The sequence below is a fragment of the Eleginops maclovinus genome, chromosome 9, assembly GCF_036324505.1.
Source record: "Eleginops maclovinus isolate JMC-PN-2008 ecotype Puerto Natales chromosome 9, JC_Emac_rtc_rv5, whole genome shotgun sequence".
In the NCBI taxonomy this organism is placed as follows: Eukaryota; Metazoa; Chordata; class Actinopteri; order Perciformes; family Eleginopidae; genus Eleginops; species Eleginops maclovinus.
This window is the reverse complement of record NC_086357.1, coordinates 5,178,204-5,201,376: the sequence shown is the minus strand read 5'-3', so window position 1 is coordinate 5,201,376 and position 23,173 is coordinate 5,178,204. Positions and strand designations below refer to the sequence as shown.

At 42.3% G+C, this 23,173-nt stretch overlaps 1 protein-coding gene across 2 annotated transcripts in view; it reads right to left on the bottom strand.

Moving 5' to 3' along the window:
* si:ch211-51h4.2 (uncharacterized) overlaps window positions 1–23,173 on the bottom strand; it is a 78,144-nt gene that overhangs the window by 19,892 nt on the left and 35,079 nt on the right. For both annotated transcript variants that reach the window (XM_063891504.1, XM_063891503.1), the window contains exons 9-11: window positions 7,460–7,559; window positions 5,480–5,538; window positions 4,410–4,474 (exon numbers count right to left, since the gene is read on the bottom strand). In XM_063891504.1, coding sequence (XP_063747574.1) covers window positions 4,410–4,474; window positions 5,480–5,538; window positions 7,460–7,559 — 224 coding nt within the window. The remainder of the gene's footprint in view (window positions 1–4,409; window positions 4,475–5,479; window positions 5,539–7,459; window positions 7,560–23,173) is intronic.

Below are 23,173 nucleotides of genomic sequence, written 5' to 3'. Positions count from 1 at the left end.
AATAGGTTTTATTCATAAAGAACAGAATGCTTTTCACTTTTTATTATCAATTTCTAGACTTATACTCGTGCAAATACCTTCCTCAAAGTGTGAGGTTGCAATCTACCCATTTGTCATTAATGTTTATGAAATGAAGGGAAAATACAAAGGTGAAACAGAAAAGCAGGTGCGTCATGAGCAATAAGTGGGGATATGTTCAGACACAGCATGATAAATAAATAGACAACAAGCATAACACATCCAATTCAAACTGTGTTAACGCTCTGATAGCTCTCCAGGCCTTTGCAGACAGGTGGAAGGATTTAATTACAACCATGTCTGTAAGTGAAATGAACGACTGAGAAACATGTCTGCTGTGTAGAAGCGATGCTAATGTGCCCCATTGTAGAGTTTAAGTACTGTCAGACATTGTTCAACACTTATCCAACCAACTGTTGCAACATCACTGACTACATTCAATATGACACAATGGGCAAAGCCACTTATCAGTACTATTCGAATTAAACGATTTCAAGAGGTCTACATTTTTATTGTTATAAAGATGTTTGGGCAAAGTAAGGACTAACAGACTAAAATCTCAAGTCCTCATCATAAGATGATCTGGCTGAGAGCAGTAGAAGCATACTTAGTAAAAGGTTGATGTACACTGGCTGACTTTCCACCATTTAGTTAACACCACGATCCACCCACATGGATGAAAAGTCAGACTTATTAGGGAGTGAAATCCATCTAAAACAGAGCACTTAGGTGAAGGATCATGTAACCATGCATTGATTGAACTAAAAGTAAAAGTGTAATTTTTTTTTTTTGCTGTGCATGTGTTGACCTAAGGGCTTAGTATACGCAGTGAGAGAAAATAAAGGCTGTTTACCGGGCACTGAAATAACTCTGAATTGTTATCATGAATCGATAAATGGGGCTCCCATGTGAAAAACCCTGCCATTATGGAGCATTGCCTCGCCACGGAACACTGCTTTCAGAATCCGGAGTGTAGGTTGGACACAAAAGGGAAAAAAAGCGCAGCCTGAAGCTCATAAATCTCGGAGAAGTATCCCAGAGGAGAGAGACTTATTGTGTGGAACTGCTGTAAGTTGTTTTGCCAGAAGCTGATCAGTAAAGTACAGCAAAGGTCAGATACAGACAATTGTTGGGTCTAGCTCAGTGAAATTTGTCATCGTTGTGTATCTGGTGCAGCGCTGCAATGATATATTCCTTCTCCTGCTTGCCATTTTGTATTTTAGGACTTTTTAAGATGATTTATTGGCCTATTAGCCTTTATAAGACAGACAGAAAGGGTGAGAGAAATGCAGCAAAGGGGCTTGGGTACGAAAGGCACTGGACTGTTAGGACTGCAGGGTACAACCTTTTAAAAATAAGCTTAGGAAGGTTCCTAATGGAGCAAAATGACCCGGAAGTACCTCAGTGTCAGCCATGATAAGAGCTGTTTGAATTCTCTAGATGATAGGAAAGGAGCTCTGAAACTTCCTTTATAACCTCCTTTAGCTTAGGAACACTGGAAACATATACCGTAACTTGCTCAAGTGCTTTGTTTTGAACGTGCAGCTCTATATTATTGAAAAGGAGAAATATGAACGTTACTTTATAACTGAAATGATAAAATATAGTCCACATTTCAGTGTTTACTGAGCTGTGTGGGGTTTCTGAAACGTTTCAAAACATGTTTGAATTGTGATATTCAAAGTGATAGGTTAAGGCATAGTTTATTATAAACACATTTGTATTTATTTTAAAATATTTCATATAATCGTACATATTGGGATTCATTTGGATTAATACGTGTGGACCGGAGGGTGAGGGTGACAAGCATAAGTTTCACTTTCCTTTTTTATTTCAATTCCGACCTTTGTAATGAAGAATAACTGTCTCTCTGTTGTCCTCGGTCATAAAGCATAAAACAACACCATCAGAGAGCACGGTGCCGACTCTCCAGATGCGCATACAGTAGTTTGCTTTGTAGAAAACTGTAGTTCCCCCACAGCAGATGCACATTAATAACATTCGCTGGCGCATCATAAATACGTGGGATACTGTAAGTGCAGTCGGATTCTCAAAGCACAGCAGTCTCTTTTCCTAAGTCCTTCTGAATTTTTTTTAATCATTCTCCAAAAATAATGTTTCCTTCATGTACCATAACACAACTACACATCATCATCACTACACATGAGGTGACTTTTAAACTCCACGCGTAAAGTCAGTAATGTAGGCTCTATTTACACTTTAAATCCCAAGCCAGGGAGATGTTACCTGAGTTACTCTTTCAGACATCTCAAAACAACATAGGACACAACAAATCTCAACTCTTAATCGTTAGTAAATCAACTGTCATTTCTTTATCTCTCCCATGAAACTCGCTGCTTGCTCTCTGATACTTCAGAAACAAACAAATCCACAAAGGAAGCTAAAAGTTATCTTGCAGAGTTGGATAACATTTCTTGTTGTGTATGATTCATTTATCAGCATTAAAAGAAATATGCAGACAGTTTATGGAATGTAAATGAAAACTCCAGGAAGATTCAAACACATTCTGCATAGCCCAAAAAACTTTTTGGCAGCCCACACTATCGACACATTTGTTATGTTAATATGGCTGCTGTTTAGGATTGCTTAGCGTATTTACTGAAGAGAAACATTTGAATACCACTGTAAAGAAATGCAGTCTGATTGAAAAACTCCATGCCCCCGAGGCTTGTTTTCTATGTCAACAGCAAGAAATACTTTTAACTGTTCACCTGAAATGCTTCAGTTATATGCTCTTCATCTGTAAAAAAAAGAAAAACAGCTTTCAAGAGATTCTAGATGTCTGTTTGGCACGCTGCATATGGGCTCTTCGGTTGATGGTTGTTATGCCAGTTGGGTGATGTTACCCGCTCTCCTCAAACCTCAGCTGAGGGTTTCAGAGGGTCCCGACTCTTTATTTAGTTTCAAAGGTTTCAGTTACTCATATGGTCCTGTAGTGATCAATCATGGTCCATCACTTATAAAAGCAGTTAACTGATTTTGTTGTTGTTGTTGGAATTGTACTTTTAAAACCCAAACAACCTTTTTTGTCAGCTTTCAGCCTTGAATTCCACCAAGCAGTTTTGAATCAGCTAATCCAGTGAATGCACTAGTAGCGTTACAGCAGCGTATACAGCAGCAATACAATTGTTTTATACCACATCTATCCTCTGTTAGTGGCTGACAGGATGACAAATTAAAAAGACTATTTTTGGTAACTTTCTTATCTTTTTGTGAAGATGGCATGCTATGAAGAACTACGAAAAGTACCGAAGCACACCGATCTACCGTACTCAACAATAAAGCACATGTCCACAATTAGTAATAACTCTCACTGCCAGAAGGTTACAGTACAGTGTTAAAAAGTATAAAAACAAGTTAACCAACAGGCTTATATTAATTATCCTGTCAGTGTGCTGGTTATATAGCAGATGTCTAGCCATATTACAAACAAGCTAGCAGACATTAGCTGTCTACTGCACTAGCTAGCTAACATTCACTATCTGTATAGCTTACTATTAGCTTGCGAACGTTGGCTAGCTTGGCCTGTTAAGTTCATAGTTCACTATCTACCAAGATGGCCATTGCCAAATTGGTGGCTCTCATAATTTAAATTATAGTTTTTATATATTTACCTATGGTTAAACTTACTGTGCAGACAGGTGAACCCTTCCAGTAGTGAAATAAATTATAAAAACATAATCGACATGCCTATTGTACGTCGATCCCCCCTTTACACAGCCAGCAGCTCCTCACAGCTCCAAAAATCTGAGTAAATGACCAAATATGCGTTATTTGGGTGAACTTCATCCCATATTAATTATATAAATGGTTACTTTCTCGCCTGAAAGAACAATGAATGTTGATGAAGCCGGCTATGCTAACACTTGCACGTGAGAATAATGTGAATAAGATTGTACGATCTCATTGCACAAGATTGTTATTGCTTACAGACTCAATAAATGAAACCCACCAATTACCAAAAGTGTGATCTTTTTTCTTTGCAACACATTAAAACCTCCCTGTGATGTCTGAAACATATCATTAATGATTACTGTTCCTAAAACAAAGCAACTCTTAATTTCCTGCCTCCATAATCCATAACCCTCTGCAGTTATTTACAGAAATAGCCCAGTGTCCTGTGGTGCTCCTCCTGGGAGACAATGCACCAGACGCTGTCCTGGGGAGAAAGTCTGTGCCATTGCACAAGTAGAGTCAGAGGGGAGCTTTTTTTCAGCTGCAATTTCCATAGAACTGGGCGGATTTTTTGGGATAGAAATAAAGGATAACGACATGTGAAAATGCGTATAAGCCCATAACCATGCATTGTCTGGGGGTAAATTATTATTAAGGTGCTAAGGAGCAAGGCTGTAAGAATATATTGTGCTTACCAGAGGATGTTGAGCACGGTGCAAGTTGTCAGACCAGCTAGCACTGCTCTCCGAAACCACATGATCTGAACGAAAAGAAAATACAGTAACCAACGTCAAGCAGAATTGTGTGTAACAGATGTGCTCTTATTCATCTGAAGAGAACTCTTAAAGGCATGTCAGGGATGGTGACACACTGTGGGATTGTCCCCTTGTGTATAGATGTTATGCCAAATTTACATCTCTAAAGACAAACATACAACTCATGTTGGGAATTGTTAGGCGCCAACTTGCAATTTTTGCAGCTTTCTTTCTGAGTTCAGTTTATGCATTTTCACATGGTGTGGCTGGCCACACCATGTTCTTTTTGGCCAGTCCTCCAGACATTTAAGTGACTGTTCTTTGAAAGTTTTCAATAAAATCATGTGGTTGTTGTAAACTCTATCGAGGTTTCACGTTTTGAATATATGATGGGGTCACAACGTGAGCCACAAATGTTGTAATCCTGTGGCCATATTGTGTTTATCAGCACTTGGCAATGGCTTTTTTTTTCTTTTAAATGCATATTGTAGAACAACAATATCAACATTTCATGTCATTTCTGTCTTAGTTGCAAATAATTGTTATTCACGATGTTTTCATGACAATCATCAAAAATATTGCTTCAATTCTTTTCCCTTAATCATACTGAATTTATTTATCTTACACAAAAAAACCTGGAATTTGAAATGCATCAGCTGCAGCTCATTTGTCGACAACATATATATATATATATATATATATATATGCTGTTTTATAACGATTATTGGATAAAAATATATACTGTATGTATGAATAAATGTATGCTCTTACATGCATTATTCAGACATTAAGTCTGTCAAATAAGAACTGGAGTATGTGAATAAGAGAGAGCAGAGCCCTGACCAGCACCATTTCTGACCCGAACCAAACACTAAGCAGCAGGCGGGTGAGACGGAGCCACCACAACCAGCATGCTGACCAAATGTGCTGCTCAGACCTCGTGTTTAAATGATATAGCAAGCACTAAATTCAAAGTATGTATTTAGCACACAGAGGAGAATTAGATTTACCTGAGTTCTGCTGTGAGAGATTCTTGAGTAGAGCAGCGGCATCACGTTTACAATCCCTCCTGTTGGGACAAAAACACAACTGCAGGTCAATGTGATACTTAAAACAGAAGACAGGTTGAATGCAGCACAATAAGCATTTAATTTCAGAAATCTTAGTTCTCGTAATCGTTCAGCCTGCATTGTAGTTGAGAATAAAGTCTGATTTATCACCAAAAGAGAATACAAAATGAACTAATGTAATCAAGAAAATTGTTAATTTGGCATTTTATATCAAATAAGACAAACTATAGGAGTACAGATTGTAAGTTTTCCCACAACAATGGGTATCTAGATACAGCTTTACTATAGTTTAGAGAAGATTGGTATGTGATGATTTACATTATATATGTATAAAGCTTATGTGGGATACACTAATACATATCACCCAATCGATGTTAACTACATCTCATCACATTTAACTCCCCAGCTTCAGAGAAGGAACATTGCATCAGACTGGGTTTCAATCAACCCCACCGCCTTTAAATCCTGAAGAAAACAACATTTTTATATAAAAACAATCCTCTTTTTTAAATTTTAAAACAGTTAATTGAATGTGTTCTATTTACTTTCCTCACAACTAGCCATGGCAAACAGTACAGCAGCTGTCAGCATGTTCAAAAGCACCATATGCTGCCACTGCACATGTAATGCAGTGACTTCCAGAAGTGGTGGTGTTAATGAAGATCTTTGAAGTAGATGACACACACAAACACCACACAGCCGACCTGTTGATTGGTAAAATAGTGAGAGAACTGCGTAGTGCGTCAGCCTCGTGCATTTGCACCCCCCTGCAGGAGATCCACACATAGACAACATCACAAAAGAGGTCAAAAACTCCACAAGGACCATTTCAATCGACACAATAAGTACACATTTGCCACAAAAAACCCTCTATAGGGTTAGGGTTGAATAGATAAACCAAGAAAATTGTCACAGCTATATAGCAAGGTGACATGTCGAGTGGTTAAAGCTCATTCCTAAACAAGAATCTTGGGTTGGCTTTCACCCACTGGCAACCACTCCTAAACTTCCTTAAAACGGGGAGGAGGGGAACACTTTGCCCCTAATGCTGTTTGAGCAGGCAGACCCTGTAGTGTATGTGAACTTCTGTTTGAATCCATTTTTGAATATTTCACCTCTTCTTTAATGTTTTTATGCAAAGAGATAATAACATATCATGTAGGGATCATTCATAATGTGCATTTCTAATACAAGAATTGTAAAGGGCCTTGTTGACTTGCGAACGTTTAGCATTACAAAGGAAATAGGAAACAGAGTAATATTCCACAGACATCTGAATTCCAGCCACTGTCCCTCTCTACCAGTGTCTGTCCAGCAGTGGAGAAAGCATTGAATCATTTCTAATGGGATTTGAATAAATGCATATTCTGCATTATCTCATCTCTGCTGGGAAGGAGCTGCGACAGGTGGCTTGATATTTCTGATATCAATATTTACAATTCATATATTTTCAAGAAGAGAAATGCTATTCGATCCAAAACATTGTTTTGATTTGAACAATATTAAGGATATTATGTATTTATTTTGGTTTGTCCTGATGTTTCTTAGCTATCTACCTGACTATGTGTCCTACACACAATAATACCTGGTGCCTTAAAATAGAGGAAAAAAAGGTTTGATCATCAGCTTTATATTTGTTATGCACGCAACGTTTTAGAGGGCTTGATTCCAGATTACTGAAGTTAAATGATTTTGATAGGAAATCATTTCAATTGTTTTTTTTTCTTATATAAATTAGACCTAAATATGGGAATTGTATATGTTGTTTATTTTCTCTGAACTTCCTAGCAGAGAGAAAGTACTGCAGAAAGAAGGAGCATTTACTGGAAAAAGAAAATCAAAGGTCAGAAAGCTGAAAAGATGAAGACAGAAACAAACAATGAAAGAGAGTAATATTTATTTTAGAAAGTGGATCCTCACCCAGAGCCACCGTGCCCATTAGGAAAGGTTTTCCCATCTGACTGAAGTCACTGCTGCTCTGCAGGCCCACCTCTGACCCCACTGCGAAGGTCACCGCCACCTGAGACACACACACACACACACACACACACACACACACACACACACACACACACACACACACACACACACACACACACACACACACACACACACACACACACACACACACACACACATAGTACAAAGATGTTCTCTCAAAATTGAGATAAAACTTGATACACATCACAGTATTTTTCACAAAGGGTGGAAATTAAATCCTCTAAAGCATCAGAAGCAACAACAACATCAAACAAAATGTTTTGTTGTTTGCAGACAGGGACAGTGTTGATGATTTATTGAACGATGTGGGCACACATTTGTTTTAAATGTAAATCCATAAAACAATCTAAATTGGATCATTCATGTTAGAGGGAGAAATGCACTAATATTGATGCACAGAAAGTAAAAGTATGGCTTAATTATAGTAAGTTTAGTGTCTGTCTTATAATTCACACAGTGTAAGCCTTTTATAAAGTCATACTAAACCTCTGGAGAGTACATTTCAAATATTTAAATATGTGTAGTTCTCCTCTTATACCGTTGCAAAAGTTTGAATCAATATGACTTAATAAAAATTAAAAGTACAAATTAAATAAATAAATGTAAGTGAATTATTCTTCTTGGAGGGAGAAATGCACAAATACTGATATTCAGTACAGAAAATAAAGATGGTGCCTGCAGACAGTCATAATCCACACACAGTGTTAGACATTTATAAAATAAAAAGCCCCTATTCTTCTTTTTCAGGTTTTCTCTTTCCTGTAATGTGTTCTATATGTTTCTGTGTATGCAAATGGTGAAAAGACTCCCTGGATTTTCGTCCTTTTTTTTCAGTTATCTTTCTAATATTAGGAATACTGCACAACTTGAATCCCTCTTCCACTGCCAACTAATGGTACTGGAACTATTAAATATCTGCTCCTTTAGTTCATGCCTTTGACTCCTGCAGCACATCAATTTACCCTGTGTCCTGATTCTCCTCCACAGTATCTTTGAGTTGCGTATCTTCTCCACATACGAGAGTTGTTTATTTCATTGCTATTGTACCCTGTGTAGTTTTTGGTCCAGTCATGGAAGTCCCTTGTGCAGATCAGAGCCATGGGGATATTTGTTTTTGGGGTCTGTGTTGTTATTTGTGTTTGTTGTGTATGTGCAGTATCCACATTGATGATGGAGATTCCTTTCCTTTATCCTCCACCTTGCTGAATTGCACTTTGGATTCTTTTTTCTTCTGTTCTTGATTGACCACCGTTATTAATGAGTACTGAATTCTTAGCCACAGCAGCACACGCAAAAAACCAACAAAGGAAAGAAATGAGGTTCTGCATAAAGCTGCCTACTTTCCTCATGCAACCAAACGTCTTTGTTTGCCAGAAAAGTAGAACCTGCTTATTCTCCCACACTCATCTCCCCGAGCCAAAAACCATAAAGGTTTTTCATGCCTTCGAGCGAATATGATGAGGATACCAAAGCACACGTTTGCTGCTCCCAAAGTTGATTGCAAGCTGCCACAAGCTAGGACCGAAGTTAGGCGACGTAATTCCTGAACCTCAGAATACGGGATGGTTTCATCCAACCTACCTCTTAGCCCACGCGATCTGAGGAAACACTCTCAGGGCAGCCCAAATGCATACCCTTAACGGAAGAAACTCGTCTGCCGCCTTACCATCCAAGAAACAGGCTGTGAATTAAGCGGCATCACATAAAACCTGTATCATAGTGAGCAAAAAACATAGGGCCTGAAAGAGTGAGTAGGTGACTAAGATGGACAAAGTCTGTTGCCGCTTGAGAAGACACAGAATGTAGATTACTCCTCAGACTAATGTCCATCTTGGCATCAAGCTGCTCTTCAACCCCTCCACCACTCCCGCCCCTTCCCCTGTCCCGCCTGCACAATAGTGCCCGCTCCACAGATGCTACAGAGGCCATCACTGTGTTCTCGCTGTATGATGTATGTGACCTAAGAGATCCTGATGAAACGCTTAGGTGCACACAAAGTCGCAATTCTCCCGGGCCGTCTCTACTTCAGCTGCCAGTTATCTTGTGGAAGCCATCCCGAAGTTCCCATGACCAAAGGGAGATACAACAAGTCCCAAACAAGGCGGCCTGGTCAGAGAGAGGAGAAAACGAGAATGCAGGAGAACGCGCAGATGAGAGAACAAAGCTATAGCATAAAGGCAAGGAACATGTAAGGAGAGCACAAAATATGAAGGAAATAGAATATGTGTATGCACAGTCATCTTACACTCTGACCGGTCAACTGCGTAAAAGGTGAAATCTGATGAGAGACAATAATGAGGCTCTGTATATCACATTCTACACTGGGGATGAGGATGAGTACACAAACTAAACACGACGCAGCTTTTGTTCTTAAGTGACCCAACCAACTTTCTCCTTTTCCCTATCCAGAGTGTGAAAGCAGAATGAATGCGAATCTTTTCCGACAGCAGCAAAGGGACCCCTGAGGTTCTAGATACAACATCGTGCCTATCAGAAAGTCCAGTGAGTGAACAATCTCTTTCGTACCACCACTTACCTCAGCTGTGAGTCTACCTGTAGATGCTGTGAGTCAAGCAGCAACTTCTGATCCTACTGCTGAGAGTCACACATTACTTCAGACTTCCAGTCCCGAGCATGCGGCTCCATCACCTCCTTTGTTTCACCACATAGCGCTGACCGCACCTCGTCCGGCCAGGAGTCAGAGGCCTTCAGATCCGGTTCGTGAGAAACCTGCACCTCTTTCCTTGCCTAACCCCATTGAGAGGGTATCAGAGGGCGCTAGTATACTGGAGCTTTTAGTAGCGACTGCCTTTGGCATCCCGAAGCCAAGATTGCCTTATTTTGAGAGCGGAAAGGAAAGTGACTTTGTTCTGCTTACCATGGCGTTGGAGAATCTCTTAGATATCCACGCTCACCTTTCTGAACAGTACAAGTTTCAGGTCCTTATGGATCACTTGAGGCTGCCAAGTGCATACAAACTGGCAAAGTCCTATATGCACGCCTCAACTCCCTACACTTCCGCTCTTGCTGCCCTTAAGGCAAAGTATGGCCAGCCACGGCAGTTGGTCCAAAGTGAAATAGCTAGCATCCTCAATTCACCACCTGTCAGACTTGGTGACAGCAACGCTTTCCAGGACTTCGCTCTTTCTGTACATTCATTGATTGGCATGCTGAGGTCAGTGGAAGGTGCAGACGGAAGTGAGTTACGGTGTGGCTCTCACGTAGACAGGCTTCTTGCCAAGCTCCCCATTCAAAACCGAGACAGTTTCATTGAGCACTGTTTGCTTCGTGGCATCTTGAAAGAGGGTTCAGAACAATCATACACCTTGGAAGATTTTTCAGCATGGCTCAAGGTTAAAGCCCGGGCCAAGAGTATTGCCCAACAAGTCTCGGGACCTGCGTCAGTGGAGCGACGAGAGCCAGTCCAGAAGAACCTGGGGAGAAGGGCGACGCCGACCACGATGTACCTGAGCAACACCGCCACTGTGGAGAGCCAGCCTGATGTTCAACCAAGCCATGGAAGGGGGATGACAATCCATGGGAAACCCAAGTTCCAACCTTTTTGTCCATACTGTAACAACAAGGAACACTTCCTGGGAACTTGCCCGAAAGTTAAAGAATTTAGCCCGTCACAACTGAGAACCTGGATAGAGAGGAATGATCGTTGCTACAGATGTGCCCGCTGTCATAAGCCAGATAATTGCACCCTCAAAAAGCCTTGCAATGTCTGCAAAGAGTTGCATCTCACCATCCTGCATAACATCATACCTCAACCGTCAACATCTAAAGGCCCCCATGGCTCAGAGAAATCAGCAACGGGAAACACCCTCAATCTGCTCGTCCGTGCACCTTGTTCTGCAGACACTCTGTACATGGATCAGCCAAACAGATCTCCCCGTGTGATGTTGAAGGTAGTCCCAATTTTCTTGATCAATGGCCGGCAGAGGCTGAAGACATATGCCATACTTGACGATGGTTCAGAAAGAACGATCATCCTAACCTCTGCAGTGTCCCAGCTGCAACTAAAAGGACCAGAAGAGGTCCTGAATCTCAGAACTGTGCGTCATGAGGTGATTCCCATAAGTGGTGAGACAATCTCCTGTTCAATCTCCCCAGTGAGCCAGAAGAAAATCAAATTCCTTATAGCCAATGCCTTTACTGCTCCTGTCCTCAACTTGGCTGAGCATTCCTGTCCCGCCTCTGACCTGCAGAGGGAGTATTCCCACTTACGAGGCCTACCCTTACCGGACTTTGTCCAAGCCCGGCCGCTGATCCTGATAGGCTCAGATCATTCCCACTTGTTGGTGCCCAAAGAGCCTGTCCACATGGGACCTTATGGGGGACCCATCGCCGTCCATACTGCCTTGGGTTGGGCTGTTCAGGGCCCAGCCAATGCCTTACCTCGACTTCAGACTTCTGATGTACAAGCCTTGTTCACACTCTGCAACACTGTATCCTGCCCAGCTACTGCTGAGTTGATGGAGAATGTGGAGAGACTGTGGAGACTCGATTCCTTTCCACACCGTAAGGAGAAGGAAGTAACCCGCTCTAAGCAGGATCATTATTGCCTGGAGCTGCTCGAGACGAAAACTGCAGTGAAAGAAGCAGGTGGAGTGTCTCGATATGCTACCCCATTGCTCAGAGCACCGAACAGTCCACGGCTAACCTCTTCAACCCATAACTTGTTGCCATGGCTGCGAGGAACTGAACGCAGGTTGAAGAAGGACCCTGAGCTCATTGAGATCTGCAACCAGGAGATCCTGAAACTGGTCGAGATGGAGTATGTGAAGGAGGTGGATCCCAAAGATGATCAGCCAGGTTCAGAATCTTGGTATGTTCCACATCACATCATCAGACAAGCGAGTGGAAAACACCGGCTGGTGTTCAACTGCTCTTTCCAGCTTCATGGCCTGAATCTGAATCGCAGCCTTCTTCCTGGTCCAACTCTGGGTCCCTCTCTTCTTGGCGTGCTCCTCCGTTTCCGTGAGCACAGCGTGGCCATCAGTGGTGACATAAAATCTATGTTCCACCAAGTTCATCTACTCCCTGCTGACAGGCCACTGCTAAGATTCCTCTGGCGAGCTATGGCTCAAGATACCTACCCAAAGACCTATGAGTGGCAGGTGTTACCTTTCGGTACAACTTGTAGTCCTTGTTGCGCCATTTATGCCCTGCAGCGTCAAGCCAAAGAGCACCCAGAGAGTGATGAGGGAGTGATGAACTCAGTGTTGAGGGCATTCTATGTTGACAACTGCCTGCAAAGCTTCCCTTCTTCGGCCACAGCCAAAGCACTTCTGGACGAACTTCGTTCCACACTGTCTCGCGGGGGATTCGAAATTCGCCAATGGGCGAGTAATGACTCCCGCGTTGTCGAACATCTCCCTCCAGAGGCAAGATCTGCTAGCACGGACTTGTGGCTCTCTCAAGCTGGCATTGACCCCCAGGAATCCACCTTAGGTTTGCGCTGGAGCTGCCTTCCTGATAGCCTGGGATACAAACACCGTGTGACACCCATCAAGATTCCCACACTCCGCCTAATCTATCGCACTCTGGCCAGTCAATACGACCCCTTAGGGTATATCTTACCTTATACCACCAGGGCCAAAGTGCTGGTTCAGGACTTGTGGAAGACCAAACGAGGCTGGGATGACCCCATCATTCCATCTGAACTGGTTGACCGATGGCTGAAGTGGGAACAGGAACTGGCTGACCTCTCAAGCATCAGACTGCCTCGCTGCTATGTGCCCTCTTGTGCTGACCAGTCAGGTGTACACAGAGAGCTGCATGTTTTCTGTGATGCCTCAGAAAGGGCCTATGGCACTGTGGTCTACTTACGTGTCCATGACAGCCAAGATCATGTTCATGTGGCATTCGTCATGGCCCGCTCCAGGGTGTCACCAAAGAGACAGTTGTCAATGCCTCGACTTGAACTGAGCGCGGCCTTGGTAGGGGCGCAGTTGGCCACTACCTTGAAGTCTGAACTTACCTTGTCATTGGCCCGAACCATCCTTTGGAGTGACTCCACCACAGTGCTGACCTGGTTGAAGTCAGAGTCGTGCCACTACAAGGTCTTTGTTGGCACTCGAATCGCAGAGATCCAAGAACTCACAGACTCAGATGACTGGAGGTATGTGGACAGTCCAAACAACCCAGCTGATGACCTGACCCGAGGCAAGACACTGCGTGACCTGGCGCAACCTAGCTGCTGGACGGACGGACCTGCCTTCCTTCAGCACCCTGAGACTTGCTGGCCTGTTGCTCCAGGTGTTTCCCACACCTCATCCCTCACAGACAGCACAGAACTGAGGAAGGCTGCTACGTGCCTGAATGTTTCTGCTGCCCCCAGTGTATTGCCGAATGCCTCTAAGCATCAAAGCTGGAGTGACCTCATCACCGCTACTGACCAAACATTGACTCAATCCGACAAAGTGACCGAAGGTGCAGCAGCGGAAACCTTCATTCTACAGCAAGCCCAGGAGTCATGCTTCCCTGAAGAACTCAGCGCTCTCCGTAAAGGAAAGCCTCTCTCTAGGCAAAGTAGTCTACTTCAACTCTCTCCTGAGCTTGATCCAGATGTTGGGCTGATGCGGGTAGGAGGAAGACTACGCAGGTCCCAGGACCTAGACCCAGACATCATCCACCCAATCATTCTGGACCCAAAGCATCCCACTACGCAGCTCATCATTAAGCACTATGACGAGTCCCTGCTGCATCCGGGGCCAGAGAGGGTCTTTGGAGAGTTGAGACGCAAGTATTGGATCCTGGGAGGAAGACCAGCCATCCGTAAACATCAGCACAGTTGCAGAGAGTGTCAGAGGTGGAAATCCTCTCCTGAAGTGCCCAAGATGGCTGATCTGCCCCCGGCAAGGCTGCGTCTCTTCAAACCACCATTCTGGTCCACTGGTGTAGACTGTTTTGGACCCTTTATCATTCACCATGGCCGTAGAACAGAGAAGCGATGGGGAATTATCTTTAAATGCTTAACCACTCGTTGCTTACATCTGGATTTGCTTGGAAGCATGGATGTCGATGCCTTTCTCCTAGCACTCCGTCGTTTCATCTCCCGTCGTGGCAAGCCCTTTGAGATCTGGGCGGACAGGGGAACAAACTTCCGTGCTGGGGACAGGGAGTTGAATCAATGTTTCCAGGCCATGGAACCCAAGCTTCAGGAACACTTGGCCAATCAGCAGATTTCCTTCAACTTCAATCCGCCATGTTCTCCACACTTTGGAGGAGTCTGGGAGCGCGAAATCAGATCAGTCAAGAACGCCCTACGAGTGATCCTCGGGAATCAGACCACTTCTGAAGCTGTCCTTCACACTGTCCTGGTTGAGGTAGAAGGCATTATGAATTCAAAGCCTTTAGGCTATCTTTCATCTTCTGCCAGTGATCCTGATCCGGTCACTCCCAACTTGCTGCTGATGGGGCGGCGGGACGCCTCCCTGCCACAAGCCATCTTTGCCAACAGCAAGCTCCTTGGGCGAAGGAAGTGGCGTCATAGCCAGATGTTGGCGGACCATTTCTGGACACGGTTCATTCGTGACTACTTGCCTAACCTACAACCCAGAGGAAAGTGGCTGAGGGAAGTCCAGAATCTGGAAGTAGGGAAGACTGTTCTGATCCTTGACCCCCAACTGCCGCGGGCCTCTTGGCCAACAGGTCGAGTAACAGCTGTCATGGCCGGTAGAGACGGACGTGTTCGGTCCGTTGACGTCCAGGTCGGCCGTCAAACCTACACCAGACCAGTGTGTCGTCTGATGGTGCTTCCAGAGTTGGAAGAAGAGTGAGTCTTTCTTTCAGGAGGAATTGATCCCAATTCCGGGGCGGCTATGAAAAGACTCCCTGGATTTTCGTCCTTTTTTTTCAGTTATCTTTCTAATATGGTGAATCTGCCAAACTGAATCCCACTCCACCTGCCAGCTAAGGGGCGGAGACTATAAATAGCCTGCTCACCCTTTAGTTCATCCTTTGCACTCCCTGCCAGCACACCAATTTAACCCTGTGTCCTGAGTTTCCTCCACATATCCTGAAGTGTGCGTCTTCAAGTTAACGTGAGTGGTCAATTCATTGTTTATTGTTTCATTTGTATGCCTTTGTGGTAGTTTTGCTGATCCCTTTGTTCTCAGACATGTGCTAGGAGCCATGTGGGAATTGTTTGTTGTACATGATAGGCTAAGTGTTGGGGAATATTTTTGCTTAGGTGCTAGCCTTTGACCTAGATCATCATTCTTTACTCTCTGTCTGTCTTTCCTCCTGGCTCAGGCAGGTAGCTTTGGGGAGTTGCTGTTATCTCTCTCTCACATAGAGGCAGGTTTTTCTCTTTCTATTGCTAGTCTACGGTCAGCACAAGCTTACACAAGATAGTTTTTTGTCCAGGGATCAGATGGGGAAGTCCCTCTGGCAGACAACCTTAAAGGGGCCATATTATGCTTTTTGGGGTCTGTAGTGTGTTATTTGTGTTTGTGTGCATGTAATAGGTCTGCAAAAGATAAGATCCCCAAGTTCAGGATAGAGGGAGATTCTCTCCCATATCCCTCCCCCCTGCCTGAAACGCCTTGATGGGATTCCTTTATTTACTTCCTGGTTCAGTTCGGTATCACACTGACCTCACCGTTATACGGAACTGAATTCTAGCCAACAGCAGTGCGAGCCGCTCCAACACCACTAAGGTAAAGCCGACCCCAGTGGAGGAACCATGGCGAGGAGAAGCTGCCACTTTCACTGCGAACCAAAACGTTCTTTGTTTGCCAGAAGGAAGAAGATGTGAAGAACAAGTGGCTTGCATTTATTTTTAACACTATTCCCCCGGAGCAAAAATCCAAATTATGGTTGTGTTCTCGACATTTCACTGAATTGTGGAGAGGAGTTGAGCCGCAAACACACAGCTTGCCTGCTTGCCTCGGCAAAGTTGCAAGCTGACGCTATCAACGCTATGCTACTAAGCTTTTAGGCTGTATGCCCACTAACTTTACCTGAACTGTGCAGAAATACGGCGATGGTTTTTCATCACAACACGTTAACCTCTTAAGCCCAGACGCAGCCAACTTGTAAGAAACAGCGTCTCAGGGCATGTTTAACAACTTATTAATGTGGCATACCAACTTAACGGGAAGAAACTCAGCTGCCAGACCATATTAACCATTTTTACCTAAATGAAACAGGCAGTGTGAGGAAAATAAAGCGCTTTTTCAACATTAAAGCCTGTAAACATGTCATAGTGGAGCAACAAAATACATATATGGACCTGAAAAGTAGCATAGTAGGTGACCTTTAAGGTATGGACAAAGTTCTGTTGCCCTGCTTGTTTAGTCTTAAACACAGAATGTTGATTATTCTCTCAGAACCAGCTAAATTCGTCCATCAGTGGCTCAGTCAGTAGGGGCTTGGACTGGGAATCGTAGCTACTTGGAGAGGTCACCTCCACACACCTCCAATCCCCCTTCCCCATTGCTCCCCGGGCGCTGCACAATAGCTGCCCACTGCTCCTAGCACTAGGATGGGTTAAATGCAGAGGACCAATTTCACTGTGTGTGCTCTGCTGTATGCATGTATGTGACTAATAAAGAGGGTTTCATCCTCTGATGTAACCTGTGGTTGCAGCACATGTCTTGTCAATTCTCCGGCCGTAACATCGAATAAACGTTCAGCTGTTTGCGATCAAGTTCAAGCTCTCCTGTGTTCCGACTCCATTGCTCCAGAAGTTTTCCATTACACTAAAGGGACCGATCACAACAGAGGTAACCAATCAGAGCGGACTGGGCTCTGGTTTCAGACAGAGGGTGAAAAGAGTTGCAACAGCATGCGCAGTAAGAGAAAAATCAAGAGCTTTTTGAGCATTAAAGCATGGAGACATGTCACAGGAGAGACACTATACAAATATGAACGTGAAAAATAGCATAATATGTCCGATTTAATGCAACATGTATCATATATTCACAACCTTTTCTGACCCAAAGTGTCAACTGGCTGTTAAAAAGGGTGAATATCTGAATTGAGAAGCACAGAATTCACACTGGAGGCTTTTTTCTGTATCATCATCATGTGCAACACTGAGGCAGAGACTGAGTGCAGTATGTATGCAAACTAAACACAGAAGAGTAACCTTTGTTTTTAAGTGCAACAAAAAACACACACTGCCCTGTTTCCTAATGGACAGAGAGATGTGAAAAGCGTAGAAATTCAGATGGCGGCAGATCATTTCACAGCCACAGGTACGAAACAAAGGTGAAGGAGGAACCGACGAGCGAGTAGGCGAGGGAATAAAGTTAATGATACCCAGACACAAGTGTGATCAGAAACAGAAAGCAGGGAGAGTGCAGAGGAAAGAACACACATGATTTAGCAAGCGGGATGAAAAGGAGTGAGAGAAAGTGGTGAAGAGGAGGAGTGTTGAGTGAGAGGACAGGATGATTGATTCTAATGACTTTCAAGTGAGATACCTGTCTGCCAACTAATGCTTTTTAAATGGACTGAAACATCTGAGAGGCTTCTTTAAAAAATCTTTAAGAAGGTGTCTCATCATCCCACGACGGGCAGGTTTCATTAGTGCTCGGACGGGGAATGGGCTGCGTTCTACTTAACTACTCAGCGCACACAAACACACACGCACCATAAACCTGGCTGCATTATCCTCTTTTTAAATTATTTGACCACCGTGCACCGTGGCTGCAATATACCCCTGCTGTCATGGGAGCAGGCAGCATTAAAGGTTCAATGACAACTTTATTAGGAGGTGAGAGTCCGGGGTCTTAACCAATTATAAAGCCTGAATAAACGTCACGCTAATTATTTCCAGAAAGCTGTGAAATTGTAGTCGATTCGCCGTGAATAATCTACCTTCCAACACAATTCCACAGCTCACTGAATAAGATTCATTTAAAAAGTGTGTGTGTGTGTGTGTGTGTGTGTGTGTGTTTTTGACAGTACATCCAAAGCATCATTCAGGCCTATTTCACAATGACTGAATGGAGCTCTAATCACGCTGTATCAACTTCATTAAAGCATCACTGTTATTCTATTTCATGGCACGTTTCTGTGAGGAGCAATCGGTCAGAAGTCCGAGAGGAAGAGGAGAACAAGAGAAGAGGAGACGCAGTGAGGAAGAGACGTGTTGGAGAAGCAGGTGAGATTTTAGCTTTACTAAGCGTGTGTATGCCAACTATAATTACCATTTACGGTTGTTAACATCTATATCCATGAAAAAAACATAATCATTTCACCATTTCTTCCCTTAAGACATATGAATTCTTGAGTTATGGCCCAGACAAATTGTTTTGTAATGTCATAGAGACTCTGAACTCACAGCCATGGTCACCAAAATTAATACAATACCAAAAAGATACCTGATACTTTCTGATGGATTATTTAGTAATGCGTGATGTGATCTTTGCCTTATTCTTTTTTTAATTCAATTCATTTTGAGTCCTGAATATTGTTTGCCAGTACTCTCTTTTCAGGGCTGTGAGCTCAGCATAATAACTTAGAACAATAAGAGAACATTATACCCAAAGAAATTTCTGTCTGAATAGAAACCTTAAATAATAAAAGAGGACATATTGTGCTCACTTTCAGGTTCATATTTGTATCTACTGTGACATATTTTCGTCTTTATTTTTCTCATACTGTCTGTGCTGCAGCACCTCTTTTCACCCTCTGTCTGAAACCGAGCCCAGTCTGCTCTGATTGGTTAGCTGGCCGGCTCTGTTGTGATTGGTCAACTGCTTATAGATGTGTCGGAATGTTCCGCCTTTAAGCCAATCACGTGTTGGAGGTTAGCCAAAAGACAGGTGTTGTAATAGTGGGAGAGAAACTCCCTCTGGAGGCAACTTTGGGATTTTAGCCTTTGCAGACCATTTACATACACAAAAACCTATAACACATTACAGGAAAGGAAAACCTTCAAAGGCATAATAGAGCCTCTTTAAAAACTGTGGAGTTGATGAAAGAAAAATGCCTTGGCTTGATTTATATCCATACTGTGCTGCACTTCTCTCAGATGGAAAGATTAATTCTACTCTTGTGTCCATTAGGTATGGAACCAGAGCCAGGAAGTAATTACAGCAGCTTAGCTTAGCATAAGGACAGGAAGCAGGGGACCAACCAACCTTGTTCTGTCCAGACTATACAAATGAGCCAGATATGCAGTGTTCATCGGTGAGCTTTAACATATTCGACTTACTCTTTAAATAGTATGCAAGGCAGCTGTTTCTCAATGCATCAGGTCTTTATGCTAAACCTCGCTACTCCCAGCTGCATACCTAATGGACGGATATTAGCTTGCTGGATGGATGGATATGTGGGTGGACTGGTGGTTGGGTGAGTGGATGGATGGATGGATGGATGAGTGGATAGACAGCAGCATTGGCATTACACATGAGTTAAAACTTGTTTTTAAATAGAATAAAACATAAATAAAAATTTAACAAACATCGACGATATACATATCAGTAGCAGTAGAGTATGTAATGTGAATACACAATTTACTACAGGAACAGAAACACTAAAACACAGAGTTCCTGTACATTACAAGTTGTGAAACATAGCTGTTTTTTAAAATAATATTTGAATTTTGATCCCGTGAAGTAATTCAAGTACAATATGTGGACATTGTTAAGGGTTATAGAACAAAATCAATCATCTAATTTAACGCTTCTTCCCAGAACAATGCTTTCCACATCGTTTATTAAATAGGAAATACAAAGAAACTGCTAATAACTCTGGAATGAGTAATTACTTTTTGGAAATAATAAATAATGCATACTCATCGTTATTTCATGAGATAAAGAGGGGGGAGCTGCTGGGATTTTAGACAAAACATAGGTTTCAGTCAAGTCAGAAGTTCAGGTGGGGCTTTATGTTTATTCACTCCCAAAGGCCCTGCACACCCATTGGCGACCCACACTCAGCTCTATTCAACCATCCTGTTTTCTAAGAACCATCGGCAACCCATCGGGACAATGATTATTATTATTTTTCAATATTTCTTAGTTTTTCAGTTTCAATTGTTTTTTTAAATCATTTTTAGAAACCGTTTTTTAATAATGGATAGTATGTTGTACTTTGTTCTGTACAACTGCGGTTGCAGTTCCATGTAAGCTCAGCTGATACTAGACATTTAGTTAAAGCCTTGTGACCACTGATTGGTCAGAGAGATACGTCCTGCACCAATGCGCCATTTTTAAATAGCCACACTACCGTCAATAGGAACAGCAATCTTTTTATTCACCAATCAACAAAGCTTTATCATGCACCAGGGATAATAAGCTAAATGTTCCAGAGGCCCAGGGTCAGTAAGGAATCAAGAAAAAGTGAAAGTGGCACTAAAATGTTTTACTATGTTTGATGTTCTTAATGCACATTTTTTTACATTAAAGTACGATTGTAAATCCATCTAAGAACATTCTAAATAACTGGCATGTCCGTGCAGTGGTGTTACGTCAATAATGGTGGCTACGGCTCTGGAAGTGGAGTGATCAATACCAGTCACCGGGTCGTTGGTCCAATCCCCAGCCTCTGCAGTCAACATGTCCATGTGTCCTTGGGCAAAATGCTCAACCCAAATTGTTTCTGATGGCATGGTGGGTCAGTGTGTGTGAAAGTTGGTTTACTTGAGCAGGTAGCCTCTTGTATGCGTTGGTATGAATGTGTGTGAACAGGTGAATGATGACTTAAACAAGCGGACGAAAGACAGGAAAGTTTGAAATAATTGGTATATCATTGCATTCAATTTACCATTTGCCCTCAGCTAAGAACCCCACCTACTGATCGCAATGAAATATAAAAAAAACCTGGTAACACAAGTGAATAAAGTCAAATAAAGCAGAACTATGCAGCAGGAATGAAGCATTAGAGTCCTAGAAGACAACACAATGCTGTCTGAAGTCATCCAGTTCCTCACAATGGCCTTCCTTTCAGAATCAATCCTAATCAAAAAGATGCCGGGGGGGCTGCTTACATGTCTCCCGCTCTGTCTCTCCACAAAACCTCTCAAAACTCTTATTCAAAATCCTGCTCAAATCATCAGTTAGCTTCATAAGTTGTTTACTGCCAAGGTTTCACGTTCACTTTTCATAAAGTGGACTTAAAAGGGTCTGGATGCACCAATCTAACTTTGGCATTTATAAAGTGTTTTTTTCTTTTCTTGCAGCGGGGAAACATCTCCCGGAGGCCAGTGTTTGGAGATTGGAATAAATTATGGACTGCTTCATTTAGGAATGTACAGCATTGAAGAGAGGCAACCATAAAGACGCCAGTATTGATTTTGCTTTGAGAATGTTCAAAAATACTGGTAAATGCTGTTAAGGCTATTTTTAAACTATTTCTGACAAGTGGAGTACTAAAAGAGCCACACAAGTATACAGCATCTTCTGGTAATTGAAAAAGCGATAATGTTGTATTTAAATAATAAGAAAACAGCAGCAGAAACTTCTGAAATCAATCATAACTTTGTGTTAATGAGCCCAAACCTATCCACCACACCCAGACGTCTCATCTGCAGTATTTAAGATAAAATGAGAGGCAGTGTTTCAACAAGCAGCCAGCCTACGCATCGGAGCTCTTTGATGACCATCAGACAGCCGCAGTGTGTAGGAAGCTCCCTCAGTATTCCCATCCTCATGCCACAGGGTTCACACACCCTGCAATACTGAGCAAAATCCACTTTATTTCAAGCGGGGCAACAAAGACAACTTTGAAGGTGTTTTTTATTCTTCATTTGTTAGAAGTTTGTCCCCTACCCCCTCCCGGGTTCAGGGGACTATTAAGGGGCCAATACCACCTGTCATATTAGAGAGAAAGACAGCACACCTCTCAAAAGCTTCTCTGGCTGTCTGTGAGTGAATCAGTAAAGAACTGTAGAGTAAAACTAAATCAAAACTGTGTACAGGAAAGCAGAGAACATTTTTAAAATCCAAAGCCAGAACACTAAACAAATATGTAGCATATACGTATATATATGTATATATATATATATATATATATATATATATATATATACATATATATATATATATATATATATATATATATATATATACATATATACATATACATATATATATATGTATATGTATATATATATATGTATATGTATTTAGCCAGCATATCATATATGACTGCAACAATCTCCCAGATACAGCAATTGCCTTCAAAACTAAATAGTTTTAAATCTAATATTGACCAAATCTGGCAATCCGAGCGCTAGAGATTACAAATCAATGCAGAGATCGGAACAACTCACAGGCTATGCCTATCTACATTCTGAATATATGGTATCAATGTATCAAGGACCAGTCAAATCATGGTCCATTCCAGAATACTTTAGATACTGGCTGTTTGGATTAGTATATAACCAACAATTTATGTGAGTGTTAACATTATTTTATGCCAAAGAAGATTGGCTCATATCAATAACAGATTGACATGTTCTTCATCCAGCGTGGTAAACATGACTTTTTACATTTGTATATTGGGAATATGGACAGCATGTTAGAGATAGTGTTTCAAATTCAAGAATAGGTTGATATCATTTTAAAAAAAAATTATAGTTATTATAGAATTATTTGGAGGAATAATTAATGCCCAATTCCTAGTGGTAATTATAGTGGTAAAATCTGATTAGCTGGTCTTTGTGTC